Raw genomic sequence first — 18,905 nt, forward strand, 5'->3', positions numbered from 1 at the left:
AAACGACCTAAATACACTATACAACGGTTATACCCCATCAGGAAATAGGAACCCGATGATTATGATGGGGATGATGACGAAGCCGATGATGATGACGATGAGGCAAAGAGAGGGTTATTATTAATATTAAAGTTAACAATGGCTGGTATTTAATATTATAAGAGGGGTTTATAAAATCATATTACACAATAAGTTGGGGTTGTTATAAATTATGTTAATTAAATATGACAGGTGATGGGAAAATTGTATTGTTGCACCTTTAAATTCGTTGTATTTTGTATTTTATTCGCGGAACGGTATATTTTTGATGTTCTTCTAAAAGTTTATAAATTTGATTTTTGTTTTGTATGTAATTTTATTAAAGTTGGTAATTTAGGGTAGTTTCTAAGCCTACTCTTAAATTATGATACAAAAGCAATTAAATAGAACAATTATTCCCTTTGTGCTTGAAGGTTTCTTTTCAATTATAAGCGTTGAAGGGTTTTTGAAAATAATTTTAAACTAATTTTTTACTTGCAACATAAAGGAACTACATAGAAAATAATACATTTCTAAAAACTTTTAAACTCGAGACTGTCTATCGAATTATTTCATAGCTTTATTTCTTGTGACCTATCTTTCGGAGAATATGCTATAAAATTGTTGCTTTCAAATCAAAAGATCAAAGTCCTACACTAAAACCTTAAATCTATAAAATTTAAAAGGAGGGACTATTTTTGTTTTTTATATTGCGTTTAATTTCAAATTATGCAAAGTCTCATACCTACCAAAACCTAAAACATAGTGATACATTGATAACTTAACCTTTGAAGTTATGTAATTTGTATAAAAGTATTTCCGAACTACCAAAGAAGGCTTATGTTTTGGGGGAGCTAAACAAAATACACCCAATTTAATGCATTGATTTGAGTCGGTTTAGTTTTGGACTAATTGGCAAAACTATCCTAATTAATATTATTTTCCCTAAAAAGATTAGGTTCAATTTCTTTTGGAAAACGTGATATAATTATAAAAAGATGGTCTACCGAAATAAAATACGAACAAATAATTAATCCTTTAAGACTACGAAGGGAGGACGATGGTCAAAGAAACTCCATACGTAGTACGTTTGATGCATACAAAACAACATGTGGAATTGCTTTACACCATACTTATAATTAAGGAAGTTTTGGAAGAACAAAATATTGAACACTTTTCTAATAACAGTTTGCTAAATTTATATAAAGCTCTGTTAATTTGTTGAATTGTAAGCCTTATTTGTTGATAGCGAAACTAATTTGTATACTTCTTAAGAAGCTTTATGGAAGTTTGGAATTCGATTTGTTTTTTAAGGCTTGTATAACATTTATTAGGCCTTTGACATTTTGAAATATAAAGTTATTGATTTGCTTAAATAACCTTCTTCTAATTTAAGCAGTTTCAAAAGATCTTTAAAGAAGCTTTATAGGAGTTTGGAGCTCGTTTTGTTTTCTTTAAGACTTGTATAACATTTATTAGGACAAATCAACTTGAAATCAGGCGTTGTAATTTTAAGAAATTAAGTTGTTGATTTGCTTAGATAACATTCTTCTAATGTGAGCAGTTTTAAAAGATCTTTTAAGAAGCTAATTAGAAATTGGGAATTCGTTTTGTTTTGTTTTCCTTAAGACTTTTATAAAACTTATTATAACAAATCAATGTGAAATCACACCTTGAAGTTTTGCTATAAAAAGTTATTGATTTCCTAAAATAACCTTCTTCTAATTTAAACAGTTTTAAAAGATCTTTTAAGAAGCTTAATAGAAATTCGGAATCCGTCTTGTTTTCTTAAAGACTTGTAAAACATTTATTAGGGCAAATCAACTTGAAATCATGCCTTGAAATTTTGAAAATAAAGTTATAGACTTACTAAAATAACCTTTTTCTAATTTAAAAAGCTTCAAAAGAGTTCTTAAAAAACTTTATAGAAGTTTGGAATTCGTTTTGTTTTCTTTAAGACTTGTATAACATTTATTATAAAAAAATCAATTTTAGACCATGCCTTGAAATTTAGGTATACAAATTTATTGACTTGTTAAAATAAACGGCTTCTGATTTGAACAGTTCTAAAGATCTTTTCAGAAGCTTTATGAAAATTTGGAATTCGTTTTGTTTTCTTTAAGACTTGTATAACATTTATTAGGACAAATGAATATGAAATCAGGCTATGAAATTTTACAATATGAAGTTATGGACTTACTTAAATAACCTTCTTCTAATTTGAGAGGTTTTAAAAGATCTTTTAAGGAGCTTTATAGAAGTATGGAATTCGTTTTGATCTCTTTAAAACTTGTATAACATTTATTATAACAAATCAATTTGAGATCATGCCTTGAAATTTAGAAATATAAAGTCATTGTTTTGCTAAAATAACCTTCTTCTTATTTGAGCAACTTTAAATGATCTTTTAAGAAGCTTTTTAGAAGTTTGGAATTTATTTTTTTTTCTTTAATACGTGTAAGCATTTATTAGGTCAAATGAATTTGTACTCAGGCCTTGAAATTTTGAAATATGGAGTTTTGTACTTACTAAAATAACCTTCTTCTAATTTGAGCAGTTCTAGGAGATCTTTTAAGAAGCTTTATAGAAGTTTGGAATCATTTTGTTTTCATTAATTTTTATTTAAAGGAGTAAGTTGTTTCAGAAAATCAATAAGTTCTAACGCCTATTTTTGAATTGATTCGTGCTCTATATGAAACCTTAAAATTTAATCAAGAAAAATGTACCTCCTGAAAGATCAAACATAACCTCATTTCAATCACGCAATGAACAATCTTTAACCTTTAGACTAGACAGACAGACTTACATACAAAAATAAAAAAAGCTTCCAGTCATATGCCCACCAGGTAAAGATTGAGTAATATTTAGATAGGCAGGTGCAAGGTCTATAAACATTAGGTATAGTAAAATCAGCAGGAGAATTATATATATTAATTCTAAGGGATTTCCACCTGCTTCTGAAAACATCACACGCAAAAAACAAGCTTCCTAACCCTGAATTCTTGATGGGAGTTCTTTTTGTAATGCTTCTTTTTTTTTTTTTTCTTTCTTATGAAAGGGAACACCTCAAGCTCAAATATAAGGAAGGCTGCCAAAGTGGCAACTATACATAATCCAACAAAACCCCAGGTGTGTTGTAAAACAAACGTACACGATGTCCTTTGATACCTTCCAAGTACATTGTTCCGAGGAAACAACAACAATACAACGAAAAAAACCCTGTCGTCGCCGCTGTCAGGATAATCACACACGAAGATAGTGATATATGAGGTATAATGTGAACTTCAATTTTTTGTTCACCCTCCTAAAAAGCCCCACATTTATCAAGTTGGCACAGTCAGTGGTGGCGAGAACCGAGATTATCAAAATTCAGTACAATCCCAAAAAAATGAAAAGCCTTTTCCTTTTTCACACTAAAAGATAAAAGAGTGCGAGAGCGTGTTTTGAAAACAGAAAAACAAATCCAATTCTATGAACTAACAAAAACACAAAAAGGACGATAATAAAAATGTTGATGGAAAAAAATTTCAAAAAAATAAGAAAAATTAATTATTCCATTGCATGAAAGTATTTTCAGGGGCTTGAAAGCCAATTTAAGAACACAACAACTTTTAACAAGCTATAGGTAGCTTATAGATAAAGGGGGGTGTAAATAGTGAGCTTAGGTTGTGGTGGCGAAGATAGTTAGTTGTTATGAAGTTAAGCAAGTTATTTGCCTCGAAAAAAAAGTTTTTGTTTTTCTTTCTGCATTTACATCTTGCTAAAGAAAAAAGGTGTAGAATGTAGGTTTTGAGTTTAAGAGAAAAAAAAATCCTGAGGGTAAGTGATTTGTGGAAAATATCGTTGCCTCAAGCAATGAAGAAAATAAGGGAACAAAAATACCAGCAAACACTTAGACACAAGAGAAAATGAGAATAAATTAACTCGATGGTAGTCCTATAAGAAAAAGTTGTATCCTTCATAATTTGATTTGATTTTGTATTACTTCTGAAAGTTGAAAGGACGAAAACAAAAATATTTTAATTTAAAAAAAAATGAATAAAAACTAAAAAGATTTAATCTGGAATTAGAGAATTTTTTGTTATTAACTTTTTGTAATCAAATTAAACAGGTTTCAGTTTTAATTTGGGCTCAATGTTAGAAGGTTATGATTTTTATATTTGTAGCTTTTGTTCTTTGTGTTTGAGATACAATTCGAAGCCTTTGATGTTTTAATTTTTTATCATTATGAGACAAACCTTACAGAATGGTTTTAATAATTTAAATAAATAATATTATTGCATAGCAAGAAAAATTGCATAACGTCAATATTTATGTAACGACATTAAAACTTATTCCATGAATACAAATATCTCTGAAAATTCAATCGTGAATACACATGAAATGTTGGGATTAAAATGAAATAGAATTGTTTCATTTGCATAACTATCAAATTGGGAATAAAATACCTTAAATTAAAAGGTAATAAATACAAAATAATTGATCACATAACAGAACCTACATTTTTATTTTCTTTATTTAATGATTCTAAAATTCTAATGGTACACTAAGGCGTATACGCAATATCTTTGTAATTGTTATCGGTCTGATGTTTTTTAATTAAAAATAATTGACATTTCTGGACAAATCATGTGGATACTTTTCTTCATCCTTTAATGTAAGGAACGAGTATTGCTATCCACTTCGAAAAAATTTTTCCTACGCATTCTGACAACAAAGTATTGACAGCAAAAGTGTTGAGTGAAAACTCATTTAAACTTTCAAATCATTCAATTTACAAAGACACTTAATTAGTCCCAAAGATATCGCTACAAATAAGGTAACTTAAACTTAAACTTAAACTTAAACTTAAACTTAAACTTAAACTTAAACTTAAACTTAAACTTAAACTTAAACTTAAACTTAAACTTAAACTTAAACTTAAACTTAAACTTAAACTTAAACTTAAACTTAAACTTAAACTTAAACTTAAACTTAAACTTAAACTTAAACTTAAACTTAAACTTAAACTTAAACTTAAACTTAAACTTAAACTTAAACTTAAACTTAAACTTAAACTTAAACTTAAACTTAAACTTAAACTTAAACTTAAACTTAAACTTAAACTTAAACTTAAACTTAAACTTAAACTTAAACTTAAACTTAAACTTAAACTTAAACTTAAACTTAAACTTAAACTTAAACTTAAACTTAAACTTAAACTTAAACTTAAACTTAAACTTAAACTTAAACTTAAACTTAAACTTAAACTTAAACTTAAACTTAAACTTAAACTTAAACTTAAACTTAAACTTAAACTTAAACTTAAACTTAAACTTAAACTTAAACTTAAACTTAAACTTAAACTTAAACTTAAACTTAAACTTAAACTTAAACTTAAACTTAAACTTAAACTTAAACTTAAACTTAAACTTAAACTTAAACTTAAACTTAAACTTAAACTTAAACTTAAACTTAAACTTAAACTTAAACTTAAACTTAAACTTAAACTTAAACTTAAACTTAAACTTAAACTTAAACTTAAACTTAAACTTAAACTTAAACTTAAACTTAAACTTAAACTTAAACTTAAACTTAAACTTAAACTTAAACTTAAACTTAAACTTAAGGATCAGTGGGGAATCCTTCTTCAGCCAAAAATGTCCCTAAAATTAATAAAAGTATTAACTTCAAATAAATTATGTGCTGTTTTTTGATTCAAATATTTTAAAATTACGTTAAGTTTTACAACCTTAAAAAATCCTTAAAAACTACCTCATGTTTTCTATGTCCAAGGACATGACTAAACAGTTTAAAATGCATTGACTGGAAGCAAACTACATAATATTTATATTTAATCGATCAACATCCTTTTTATATTATTAATTCGTTACCTTGAAAAAGAAATCATATTGAAAACAAAATACTGTACATGTGCTAGGAGCAGGATTCTCTCTATTCACGTATGTGCATATAAATTATATTTTGCATCTTTTTTCGTGCACATGTCAGCAACATTCCATACAAACTTTTATGAGTGCGAGGTCCTCGTCACTCCATAAAGGACACTCACTCGAAAGGTAGCTGGTGGTTACCTATGTACTTCGTAACTGAATATATTTGGATTCGAATATCCCGCAGAGATGTAAAATTTGCATGCATCCGCAACAACCTTTTGCCACAACGACGTGTCTTTAGATGAATATCAAAACCAAGTATAGTTTCGGTCTTTTGTCACACTCAGTGCAACCGTTTGGAGTGTATAGTTTGTCTGAAGGCAAACTCCAACCGCTTTATTTCACACTCTATCTCCCACACATATCCACACATTAAAACATATTTTATAAAGGACTAAATACATCAAGATACGAGTATAGGGTGGGTCAAAACTATCTTTCAAATTTACAAACAAATTACAACATATTTCGGAAATTTCCTTAAATTAACTACAGTACTTTAATGATTACCAATTGAATCTATAAAATGTATTATCACTTTAAATAAGTAATTGCCTTTTGACCCACCCTGTGATATCAGTGCTTGGCATTAAATTGTAAATTTCATTACACATTAAGTTGCAAATTCAATTTCTGATGCACTGTGACGTGCTAACGATTATTTTACTCTGCGATTATGACCCTGCGAATTTCATCAAGGACTTCAGGCTTAACGATTCATGCGGGTGTAAACCAGATGCAGGCGTGTTTGGTTTCTGTGGTTTGAGTAATTTTCACCCTGCTAGGCATCAATTTGAAAAAAAAAAAATACAATTTCCATCATCACAGGAAGAAAAACGGAAAACGAAAAAATAAACCAACCGACATGGTGGAAATTCAGTTTGTTGTATGCCAACAACAGCTGCTGCTTGTTATGTGAGCTTTTTCCCATTTTGTTGCAAATTCATATAAACTTGCAACAAAACGAAGAAACAGGTGAATTTTCATTCAAATCATAATAATTCTAAAATTATGTTAGATTTTTGTTTACAGCGTTTTCAAGCTGAACATCATCGTAGAAAGTAAAGGACTAACCTACAAATTATCCCTGAACAAGGTAAGGCAACTAACATAAATTATAACAAAAATAAAAGGACGAAAAAAAACATCAAGTTTACGCTACAAAAGTTTATTACATTTCACAGTTAAGTGGCTTGGGTTGGTTTATGGTATGGCATGGGTAGCAAGTGTGATGCACTTTTAATTAAATTTTCGAGATTATAATGCATTTAAACTGCTTTTAACGTTGAGCAAATAATTTCAACAATAATGAAAAAAAAGAAGAAAATAAGGCAGCTATGTGCATATGTATCTGGTCTAGAAATTTCGTTAAAGATATTAATTTGTTTAACGATGGCAATTTACGAATAGAGTAAGTGAATAAAATGTGATGCTTGCGATATGAGAAACTGCTCCAAACAATGTATTTATCATGAGAAATTTGAACATTATTTTTGAATTAATGAGATTTTATATATAAATGCAATTTTATGAAGATGGAAACTTAATTTCGAAAGGTATTATTCATTTCTTGAAAAAGCTTTTATTAGAGTTTTCAAAGGTAGTAAATTATTGAATATTACAACAATCAGTAAAGTGATTCTAAGGTTTGTTCTTGGTTCCTTAGAATTGTTTTTTTTTTCGAAATCAGTGAAAATGGAAGCAAATCTTATGAAATCGTCAATAAATTTTCGTTTTCAGAACCATGTGATAGTTTTGTATTGATTCCTTTAAAAGTAAAAAATGTTTAACAAATGTCCGTGTTTTTATATCTTAGCAAACATTTCCTGTATATTTTAATAATGTTTTCTGCTAAGCAATGTTACAGCATTGCAAGTAGTTGTAACTGGTTCGATTTTATTAATTTTTGAAATGAATTATTTTTGTATTGAAAATATGGCTGCAAAATTAATTTTTCTTCAAATTTTATTTCTAAGAAAAAGCCTAGTTATATAACTACAATTTGTAGTTTATTCGCTGACTATTTTCAATGGGCCTTACCAATAATTATTGACTAAACAAGCGTTTAGATAAACGCAACGTTAAACTTTAGAGACGAGTTTATTTGTGTGTTAACCAATAACCAAATTAAACGCGTCTTTAACTAAACTCTGCTCTATTACATTATTTACTACATTTGTTGCCAAACAGACATACATATGAGCGAATCGCATCGGTATCAAATTCCGCATTATCTAATTAAAAGTACACTGACAAAATTGCAGATATTTAAATGTTCATTGGGGGGTGTTCACCAGTTTCCTTCTGAGACCGACTGAACTTATTTTGCTCCTGGCTTGCGTTTTTAGCCGATTCCATTGCTCTCTTATTTGTATGGCTAAGGCAATAGCCAGTGGCATTTAACATTTCCTGAATGCTCTGTCAAGCTTCAAATTTAGCTTTGGGAGTTTTTCCATCCTTGAGTTTACCTTCCACTGTCATAAAAAACGGCTTCACTGCTTCAACCAGCAACTCCTTGATTGCTTGTGTCTAGTTAACGGACCGACTTCGCTTTGTTGCCATTGGAATAACAATTTACTCTGAAATAAATTGAAATGTTACTTATATATTTGAATAAAAATAAATTAATCTATTTGTTTATTTTGATTACCATTTTTTAGTTTTGCTTATTTTTATGAGCTCACTGTCACAGCAGCAGATAAAAGAAACATACGAACAATTTCTTTTCCTGACAACTGTCAGAATGACAGCACAAACATGACGTTAAACCTTAATCACGAAGTTAAACACGCGTTTCTCTACTCTAAAATTTAGAGTGACGTTTAGCGTTAAGCTGACTATTAAATTGATTATTGGTATGGTTCATTATTTAGAGTCCACTTAAATATTTAAGTCGTCACTAAATTTGATTATTGGTAAGGCCCAATCAGTTTACTCTTTAGATAAACCCCTATGCAAAAACGACCTTATATGAGTAAATTGGTCAATATAGGTTCTTTAGTTTTTAGTCCTTTTAAAGTAGAAGAAATTTTATCTAAATTGGATGGTAATAAAAGTGAAGGGCTTGATGGGATTGCGATAGCTCAACCAGTTTCGTTGATTTTTAATCTTTCAATAGCCAAAGGACAATTTTTGGATTGCTGGAAGGTTTCACTCTTATCGCCAGTTTTTGAATCGGGCTTGAAGCAGGATATAACCAATTACAGACCTATTTGTAAAATGTCTTGTATTCCAAAAGTATTTGAAAAGTTCGTTTGCAACAGGTTAACTGTGTTATTTCAGGACCATATTTCGGTGTCTGAACTTGGGTTTGTAGCAGGAAAATCAACAGCAACAAACTCAGCATTAATAAGCAATAACATTATTACAAGTATGGGAAAAGGGTTGCAATAGATGTTATTTTTACAGATTTTGCAAAGGCATTTGACAGAGTTAACCATTAAATTTTAATAAACAAACTGACTTCTATAGGTATTCACTCATCCCTACTAAAGTGGCTTGAATCATATTTAGCTGGTAGAATTCAAATAGTTAAAGTTGATAGCTTGCTCTCGAAACATATCTCGGTCCCATCTGGGGTTCCACAAGGAAGCCATTCGGGTCCATTATTATTCTTGTTGTTTGTAAATGATATACCTGATATTTTTCATGCTTCAAACTGCCTCCTTCTCGCGGATGTTCTCAAACTTTTTCATAAGATTTCTTGTCAACCCGTGTGTTTTATTCTTTTGAAAGATATGTTGAGGCTCAATAATTGGAGCAAGCTAAATCACCTTCTGTTAATTGCTTCTAAATGTCAAGTATTTTCGTGTTTCCGAAATTCTGATCCCATCAAATAAAATCAAATGGGGTGGCGCAACAGTCCGTTTGTGAACCAGGGCCTAGTGACTTACAACTCTCAACCATTCCTGTGTGCGAGTAATGTTGTCAGGAATGGAGGGGACCTACAATTTTATGCTGAATCCGAACGGCTAGTTTGAGAAAGCACTTTTTCATGACAAGAATTACTCTTGAAGGATTTGTCAATTCCTCGCAAGAGGCAGTACCCGCGAAAATTAATTTTTTTAAATTATGGTGGCACAGGCAGGGATTGAACCCAAGACCCCTTGCATGACAGTCCAACGCACAAACCATCATGCCACGGGTACTAATTCTGATCCAATAGTGTTTTATTATTCTATCAACCATCTAGGTCTAGGAGTAATCTTAGATACAAATCAACGTGAGCAAATCAAATGCTTAGTTTCTTAAACAGAAACACCAAGGAATTCTCAGATTTATATACCTTAAAATCTCTGTACAATTCACTGGTAAGGTCAGTTCTTGAATATTGTAGCATTATTTAGAAAACTTATTACAATAATTCAATAGACAGAATTGAAAAAGTTCAGAAACATTTTACAAGGTATGCCTTTTATAAGCTAAACTGGGGGATTGTAAGGCCTTCCTTTATCGTGGGGCTTATTTTTTACTAACTTTTATAAGAGACATCGTAACATTTCATATCAATTGTCCTCCTGTACGAAGACTAGTCAATTATCATGAATTAAGCTATCAAATTCAACTTCCTGCAGTTATTCATTTTCAATTGATAAAATTGACAAGCTGTTTAGTCTACCTTGTAGCACTGTGCTTCGAAGTTCATTTTTTATCCGGTTCAATGTCGAAAATGATCGCTCTCCATTGCAGTTTAAAACCATCACAGATGTGTTCCTAATTTCATTCACTGTTATTAGACTGTATAATTTTGATATTGTAATAAGATCTTCATTTATATCTTTATTGAATTCTTTTAAATACTTTACAAGGTGCAGGCATTCTACCTCAAGTTCTTCTGCATTAACATTTCTATGGTATTTTTTTGAAAACTGTTTGCAACTCCACAGAATTTAATTATTGCAATTGACAAAAAAGACAAACAATGCCAAAATTTCTTGATAGCAATTGGATCGTATTTTTAATTGCAACGTAATAGTGTCAATAATTTGAAAAGGTTTTTTAAACTTTTCTTTCCGAATTAGCTTGACGAATTGTGCAGGACATCAAAATATATTGCATTTTTAATAAAACATAGTGAACATAGCAAATTGCCAGCATCGTCAATCGTTATTGTTTCTTTTTGAAGGCTCTCGCTGGTTTTTTATAGTCTTTCTAATATTGTGCTATAAAATTTCCGTTAAAATGAGAAACTCCAGTTTTGACATTTTCTGAGACAGGCTTAGCGCTTAGCTTTTTGTGCTTGCTTTGGATCTCTAGAAAAAGATGTCAAGGCTTCCGTAATTTGCTTATAACCATGATGGAGCGCGTTGATTGCATCAGTTGTGCAGATCATCTTGTTTCAGAAAGGCTTTAAAGAACTCTATGTGAACCTATACATTCATTCAATTTATTCCAGCGACGTTTGGAAGCCGAAAAAAATGTTGTATATTTTTTGAACCACTTGAAAGAAATTTTTTGCCTCTTGCACACAACCAGCTGCATGAAGGCCTACTAAGTAGAGTAGAACGAAAGCAGAGATGTTAAAATATTGTTGACAGCGTGCACAGATGTATGATTAAAGATTTATATTGCCAGAGGTTTAAGATGCTAAAGAGGAGAAGTTCAACGGAACGGAGAGTAAAATGAAACTAATTTTTCTGTTACTGTCTTTTAACCTTAGTCCTTTTGAGTTAGTGGATTTTGGGGCCAAATAATTGCGGGCCCTGGGCCCTGGCCCACCGGGCTCATGTCTTAAGACACCACTGTGTTAATGGAAATACTCAACACACAAAAATATATTTTCAAAAATTATAGAAAATTTCATAAAAATATATTCCACCGGTTTTTTAGAAAATACGAATTTTTGATTTTGAACAAAAAATTGTAATTGAAGCTGCTTAATCCATCTGTCAACTTACATATTTTTATAAAGACAAATTTAGGCAATAATTTCTGAACCATTTTAATTCTTTCTCAATAAATAAAAAAGATTCTTTGCCAGGAATAAATAAAATGGTTTTTTATACGGAATAAATTGGATCTAGTATCTTATAAAAATGTTGCAATACCACATTTTTTAATATTGAAATATAATCACCAGTTAACAATGCAGTCAATATCAATCTAAGATCTTACACAACTTAAAATTTTGAGATCATCGACACATAAAAGACATTTGGAAAATAAAACATAATTAGGAAAATTTTTAATCTAAACAATAAAGAGGAGTGGCCCTAGATGTCTGCCTTGCGGTACACCAGAAAAGATTTTTACTTTATACTTTTACTGCAATGTTATGATAATACTTTTTTCGCCTCATTTTACTAGACTATTCGTTCGTCATTAGTAAGACATTTATTCAACCATTTTGATAGATTAATACTACGAAGAAAGACGTTTTTGAAGTATGGTAACATTTTTAGAAAAAATCAATAGTGTCAAACTTTATGAGAATTTGATAAATATTTTTTTAAGAAATTTAAATATAATGTTTTAAAATTAAGAGTTCCAAATTCATCAAAATGTTCACTTTTAAAATTAAACTAAGTTCTTTTCTTGATAGCATCTCAAGCCTGTCAAAGGAAGATCTTAAGCAAGCAGAGCACTTTTAAGTTTAAAAACACAGAACAGCATAAATTCCTCACAATAAGATTTCTAGATTTTACTTCTTTATCATACAATTTTGCCATAAACTTAAGTAGTATAACTTTGTAGACTAGACTTTTTTAGAAAATTTCCGAATCTGTTGCAAATAAATTCTCGATTGTCGTCCTTAAACAGATGAAATGTGTACTAAGTAGAAATGAGCAAATACTTTCAAGCGTTGAAAACAGAATGGATATTTTGCGATTCCAGTTAAACTTAGTTTTATGCACAAAGATTGATGTAAATGCTTGAAAACTACCTAAGTTTATAATGTACTCTTTAGATATTTAAAAGAGCTTAAACTTATTTTTGCTCATAAATCCCAATATTGTAAACCTCTCAAAGAACTTAATTTGATACTTCAATATTCAAAATTTCAACATTCTTAATTTGGATATTTTAATGTGGTAAAAATAAAAATATTTTCATTAATTAAACATATATATATATATATATACATCCATATTTACCTTAACTAAAGCAGTCTTTTAATACCTACCATTCAAAAACTTTTGTACCAGATGCAAACTTACACAGTAAAAATCTACATTGTACTTCGATAAACTCGATATAATAAAAGCAAACTTGTTTGTTGAAACTTTATACAAAAATTATTCGCAAACTTTAATAATGACAAAAACATTTTAAACTATTCTATAAAATGTTGCTGAGATAGGTATGGGGCCTTAACAATATTTTAGTTTTAAAAATTTACTTAAACCAATAAGCTAAAAATGCCTCTAATCCTCTACCTTTTCAAACTATATTCTTGGCTTCTTACTTCTTCTTCTTCTCATTTTGACCTAAGAACTTAACATCGTCAACCTATAAAACGAACTTTTGCAATTTCCATTGAAAACCTACCTAATGCTGTTAGTCTGCTACTAAAATGTATAGTATATGTGAGGACTTAAAAGAATGTGGATTTACAGTTTCCCTAAATTATTAAAACACAAGAAGTCTGCTTTCTTCAGTCTGTATCTACAGATAGCTATACATATATCTTGTATATTCTGCTTGAAAAGTCGACGAAGAATTTTAATGAGGCATCCTCAAACTCAACCTCCCTCTATATTATATATCTCAAGACACCTACCTACCTTCCTTTCCTATATAATGTATAGTATCATTCCTGATGATGGAAAGAAAGTAATAAAATGTCTTTAAATTAAATATCTCTGTATAAGGAGGATATATCCTTACCTATAGTATATGTAGCTCCATCTACAGTAAATGTGGCAGCTTTGCATTTGTTGAAGAACTTCGAAGCAAAATCCATAGCACTACTTTTGATGGCAGACACCCGGCGCATGGGTGATCCTGGGCAGGATGCTGTTGAGGAGCTGCTACCAGCACTAGCACCAGCACCGCCATGGGAAGCACTAGCAATAGGACTTCCACCTGCCGATGCTGATGTAGTTTTCGATCCATTGCGTCGAATGTATTGGGGTGATGTTATCCTTGAAGGTGGGTTGGACATTCTTTTTGAATTTATTTTTATTTTTATTGCTTATATATATAAATTTTCTTTTTCTTTTGCTTTCTTTTTCTTTATTTATTTGCTTAACTTTAACTAGCAATTTTTCACTGAATAGATTTCATTATTTGCGTTTTTGTAAGTGTGCGTTGTTTTTGAGATTAGGTATCACAAAATCATATTTTTGTATGTTAATGATTTTGTTTCATCAACTTCATTGCCTCTGATTTTTGTGTACAATGTTCTGTGACCTGTTTTATATATATATATGTAAAATTGAAGGATATAATTTATATAAATTTAATTAAAATAAAACAAATTGTATTTATTGAGAAATCGTTCAATACAGCCGTTGGCGTTTTTTGGATTGTTAGCACAATTAAATAAAGCAGTGACACATATTAATTGGTAACAGCCGGGATTTCAACATTTTATTGTTTTTCTAAACCAAAACGATTTTAGTTTTCACGCCTTCATTTACCCTCCTCCCTTCTCCGTAGTTTTGTTCTTGTTTTTTACTGTTGGTTTTGTTTTTGAAAAAAAAAAAACAATTTGTTTCGATATTAATTGGGCAGAGAGAAAAATTGTGCGCTAAAATAATATTCAACTTGTAATTTGGAACACTCTTGTTGTTTTCAATCCCCGTTTGTAAGTGACATTGTCTAATTAAAGTAGAAAATGGAAAATTTAACTCATTCGAAATCATTTTTAACACCCTTTACATCTAAAAGAGGTTTGACCTCTTACAACAGAAGTTTTTAGAACTTTTTTGAAATAAAAAGTTCTGTTGCAAGTTAAAGAGTCAAAGTACGTGCAAATTAATGAAAATAAGAGAGCAAGTCTTTCAATAATCACAAAAACTTATTCTAGAAGATTTTTTTCAAATCGAGAGCCTGTTTCATGGAATATACTGGCATCTAAGTAAATCAATGGTTTTGAAAGTTATCTTTCATTAAATTTGTTCACGTTTAAGGAGATTCGTACTTTTTTCATTCGCACGTTCAGGATACCTTTTTTTGTCAACCATGTTTCAAGAAGTATTAAAAATATCGATTTCAATAAAATTAGTTTAAGATACAATAATATAAAGTTATGAAGAACATATTACAAATTCTTTTAAGCCTGTCTTTTTATCTTATGAACCAATAACGCTATTGACTTCAACTTAATTTTATATTTAATATTACAACGTTGAACAGAATTGGTATGAAGTTTAACAAAAACTGGAATTATATTCTTTTGAAATATTCCAAAAATACTGACAAAAATATTTGGGTCGAATATTTTGCACCGAATATTTACCCACAAAATTATTTAATTGAACTTTCTTGACATTTTTAGAAAAATCGATCTCAAACTTCTTTTTTCAAAAACAACTTAAAAGAAGTGTTAAAAATTGATTCCTGAATCGAATATCATAGCAATGAATAAAGGTTGATAAAAGTTTTAGAAAAATTAAATTTACAAAATGAAAACGTTGCAAAAAATCACGACAAAAATTTGATAAAAATGGATTTTTTATTCAATATCTCTGAAACAAATAAACGCTTTGACATCAAGATATTAGTTTGTAGCATCAGGTATTTTTTTTAATCTAATTGACGACATTTTTCTTATAAAAATGAAAACCGAAAGTAAATTTGGTTTAAATTTGCTTTCAACAAAATATCTCGAGAATTAAAAAGATATTATTAATACACTTTTTAGAAAAATCATACATTTTATTCGCAAAACTCGGAAACAAACAAAAAAAAACTAAAAATTGATAAAAATCGGTTTATACTCTTTTCATCTAATACAATGTTAACTTATATAATCTCAATTTGAAAAGTTTTGTAAAACTTTTGAAAAATCCAAAAATGTACAGAAAAATAAAAACCTTGATCTAAAATATACCAACATTTTGACCTAAGATCTTAAGAACAAAGAGAGATATTGATTTTATTTAAAAGGCTACTGTTTTGAGCCAACCAGTTTTGAAACAAATGAATATGCTGAATTGAAAGCTGTTTAATCCATACAAAAATACTTCTACATTCGTTTAACTTCTAGAATAATATCTGATAAAAAAACAGCTGATACTTAAATTTTTGATTACATGTCCTTTCAAGTAAAAATAAATAATTTGAAAATTTTAAGAGGGCAACAATGGAAAAATATTATTGTACTTATTTGGCAACTCCATTTGCATGTGTTATAACTTTTATAAAAATTGGTGTTTTTTTTAAACGTGATGTTTTCAATCTTGCATTACTTTTTTCGAAGTTGCTCTTTTTGATAAGTTTAGTTTTCCATTTTATAATGAATAGGCAAACTCTTTAATAACGTTTGCAAATTTTTAACCAACATAATGGTGTGGTACACATGAAGCAAACTATTTACTGTAGACAAATTTTAATCTGGTCTCCAAGATCGAGCGATTTAACTCTACTGGACGTTTGTGAAGCTATCCCAAATTATAAATAAATAAATTGGGTGGCACAACAGTCCGTTGTGAACCAAGGCCTAGTGACTTAAAACTTTCTACCATTCCTGTGTGCGAGTACTGTTGTCAGGTATGGAAGGGACCTACAATTTTAGTCCGAATCTGAACGGCTGATTTGAGAAAGCACTTTTTCATGACAAGAATTACTCTTGAAGGATTTGTCAATTCCTCGCAAGAGGCAGTACCCACGATTTTTTTTTTTTTAAATTAAGGTGGCACAGGCAGGGAATGAACCCAAGACCCCTTGCATGACAATCGAACGCACTAACCATCATGCCACGGGTACTACAAATTGCTTGTCTAAAAAAGGATAAAAACGCAACTGATTTCTAGAAAGCACTGAAGCTTTTGAGTGGAAAGAAGACTTCAATGTCTGCAACTCTGAACATAGACCTTTTAAAACAAATTCTTCGCTTCCAATCCGATATGCAACTACTTTTATAGCCCATGAAATTCTTGATGCGAAGTTTAAGTAGCTATACAAAACTCTAATGATGCCACATGTCTTGGGGATGCCAGAATACCTTTTGAATTTTATAAACATCTTAAAAGTAAAGTCTGGAACCTGTCACTTAACTTAAAATAATGATAATTGGAATCGATGGAACTAGTGCAAGTATCTGCACCTCTAACCTGAATCTCGATAGACACCTCCGAGCAAATGTAGTAGAAGAAGAGCTTGCAATTTGTAACCTGTGGAGAAACCGTTTCACATATTGCTAAATACAAAGTTTTTCGAGTAACCGCAACTACAATTTTTTTTAACGGTACGCAAATGTGGGGATACAAGTCGTCCGATGCATTAGAAAAGTTGCTTCGTTTTTTTTTTATCAAAAGCACCATAAGGCTGCCGAGTATGACACCCAACACCTAGAAACAGGAACATACCCCATTTTCTTGGATATTCTCAAATTACACTTAATTATGTGGCAAGAATTATGGAGATGGGAGAAAACAGGATTCCGAGACATGTGCTAAGTCACGTTATTAATTCTAGAGGAGCATGCGTAGGTGATAGTGGCATAAAATGGCAAAAGATTCCTCAACATCTTTTTCAATATCAACTGAAGATAACCCTTCTTCGCTTAGTTCGAAATTTGATGATTTGTTGATGAAAATCAGAAACAGGATGTACGACCAGTTAACTGAGGAAACGGAATCATAATTATATAGAGCTTACTACAGTAAAGATAACCACTTTTTGGAAAAAAAAAGTCCTACTTTTTGGCCGATTACACCATACGCAATATAAATACAATCTTTAAAGTCAGTGGTGAACTCCTCAGCTTTGACTTTATTCCTCACCGTTCAGATCTTCCTCTATGGTGTGATCTATGCAATCGAAGAGAACTTGAAGACGTGTTCCATTTTTTTTGGAGTTTTTTCAATTCTGAAAGAATTTCGCAATAGACAATTTGGAACTGATGTACTCAGTTTAGAGGAAACCATAAACTTGATGAATGAAGAACGAGGGTGGGAAGTCTTATACCAATATTGTTTGAGTGCTTTACAATACAGAACATGTTAATCAATGAAAGTTTGTAATGTATACAAATTTATTTGCAAAACTGTTAAATTTCATTTTTGAGAACGTTATATTAGAATTTTTTACCATTATTATTATAAATATCAAAATATGTCAGTCTGGAAAAGTGTCGAAAATCGTGTCTCTCCGCTGAAATTTTTTCAAAATCACCGAAATCATTTTTAACCCTTGTCTTAAAAAATTATATTCATTTTATTTCATCTAGAAAACCACTCGTCTAAAAAACACATTTCAGTAATAACTAACTTTAGGCTCGGTACGATAAATTATGTCCCAGGTCATTTAGATACATCGGTATAAAGTATCGGACTAAGATTGCAACCTTGTTTTAGTTCACGATTCATTTCTTTTTTAATACACTCACAATGAAAATTTGTATATCGTTTGGATTCGTTGTGCAAATTAGTCAATAATTATTCGTTAAATTGCCGGCGATTTGTTTTATTGGTTTCATTTATGCTTTAGTTGTTGTTGAGAGAGTTTTTGGAATCATAACCAAGAGCGTTTATTATATGATTCTTTGGAAAACCATCAACAAAAGGAAATAAATTGGAATAATAATCATGAGTAAAAAGCTTTTAAATTTATTTTTTAACGATCATTATTACGAAATTAATTCCGGTTCAATGTTAAATCTTCTTCATTCAAAAAATCAGCTTACAAAGTATTTATTTTATAAATGATCATTAAAAAAACTATGTTCAACAATTTATTTTACAAAAACAGTGAATTTATCTCCATATGAAACATTTTTTCTTCAGAAAACTCAAATGTGTATAGCGTATAATAAATTGTATGTGCTTTTGCATAGCTTGTTTA

General features: G+C 30.0%; 1 protein-coding gene across 2 annotated transcripts in view; it reads right to left on the reverse strand.

The window, feature by feature from the left end:
* LOC129948825 (dual specificity calcium/calmodulin-dependent 3',5'-cyclic nucleotide phosphodiesterase 1) overlaps positions 1 to 18,905 on the reverse strand; it is a 501,195-nt gene that overhangs the window by 438,733 nt on the left and 43,557 nt on the right. For both annotated transcript variants that reach the window (XM_056059902.1, XM_056059901.1), the window contains exon 2: positions 13,782 to 14,306. In XM_056059902.1, coding sequence (XP_055915877.1) covers positions 13,782 to 14,058 — 277 coding nt within the window. In that variant the 5' untranslated portion in view covers positions 14,059 to 14,306. The remainder of the gene's footprint in view (positions 1 to 13,781; positions 14,307 to 18,905) is intronic.

This window comes from Eupeodes corollae, chromosome 3 (genome assembly GCF_945859685.1).
Source record: "Eupeodes corollae chromosome 3, idEupCoro1.1, whole genome shotgun sequence".
In the NCBI taxonomy this organism is placed as follows: Eukaryota; Metazoa; Arthropoda; class Insecta; order Diptera; family Syrphidae; genus Eupeodes; species Eupeodes corollae.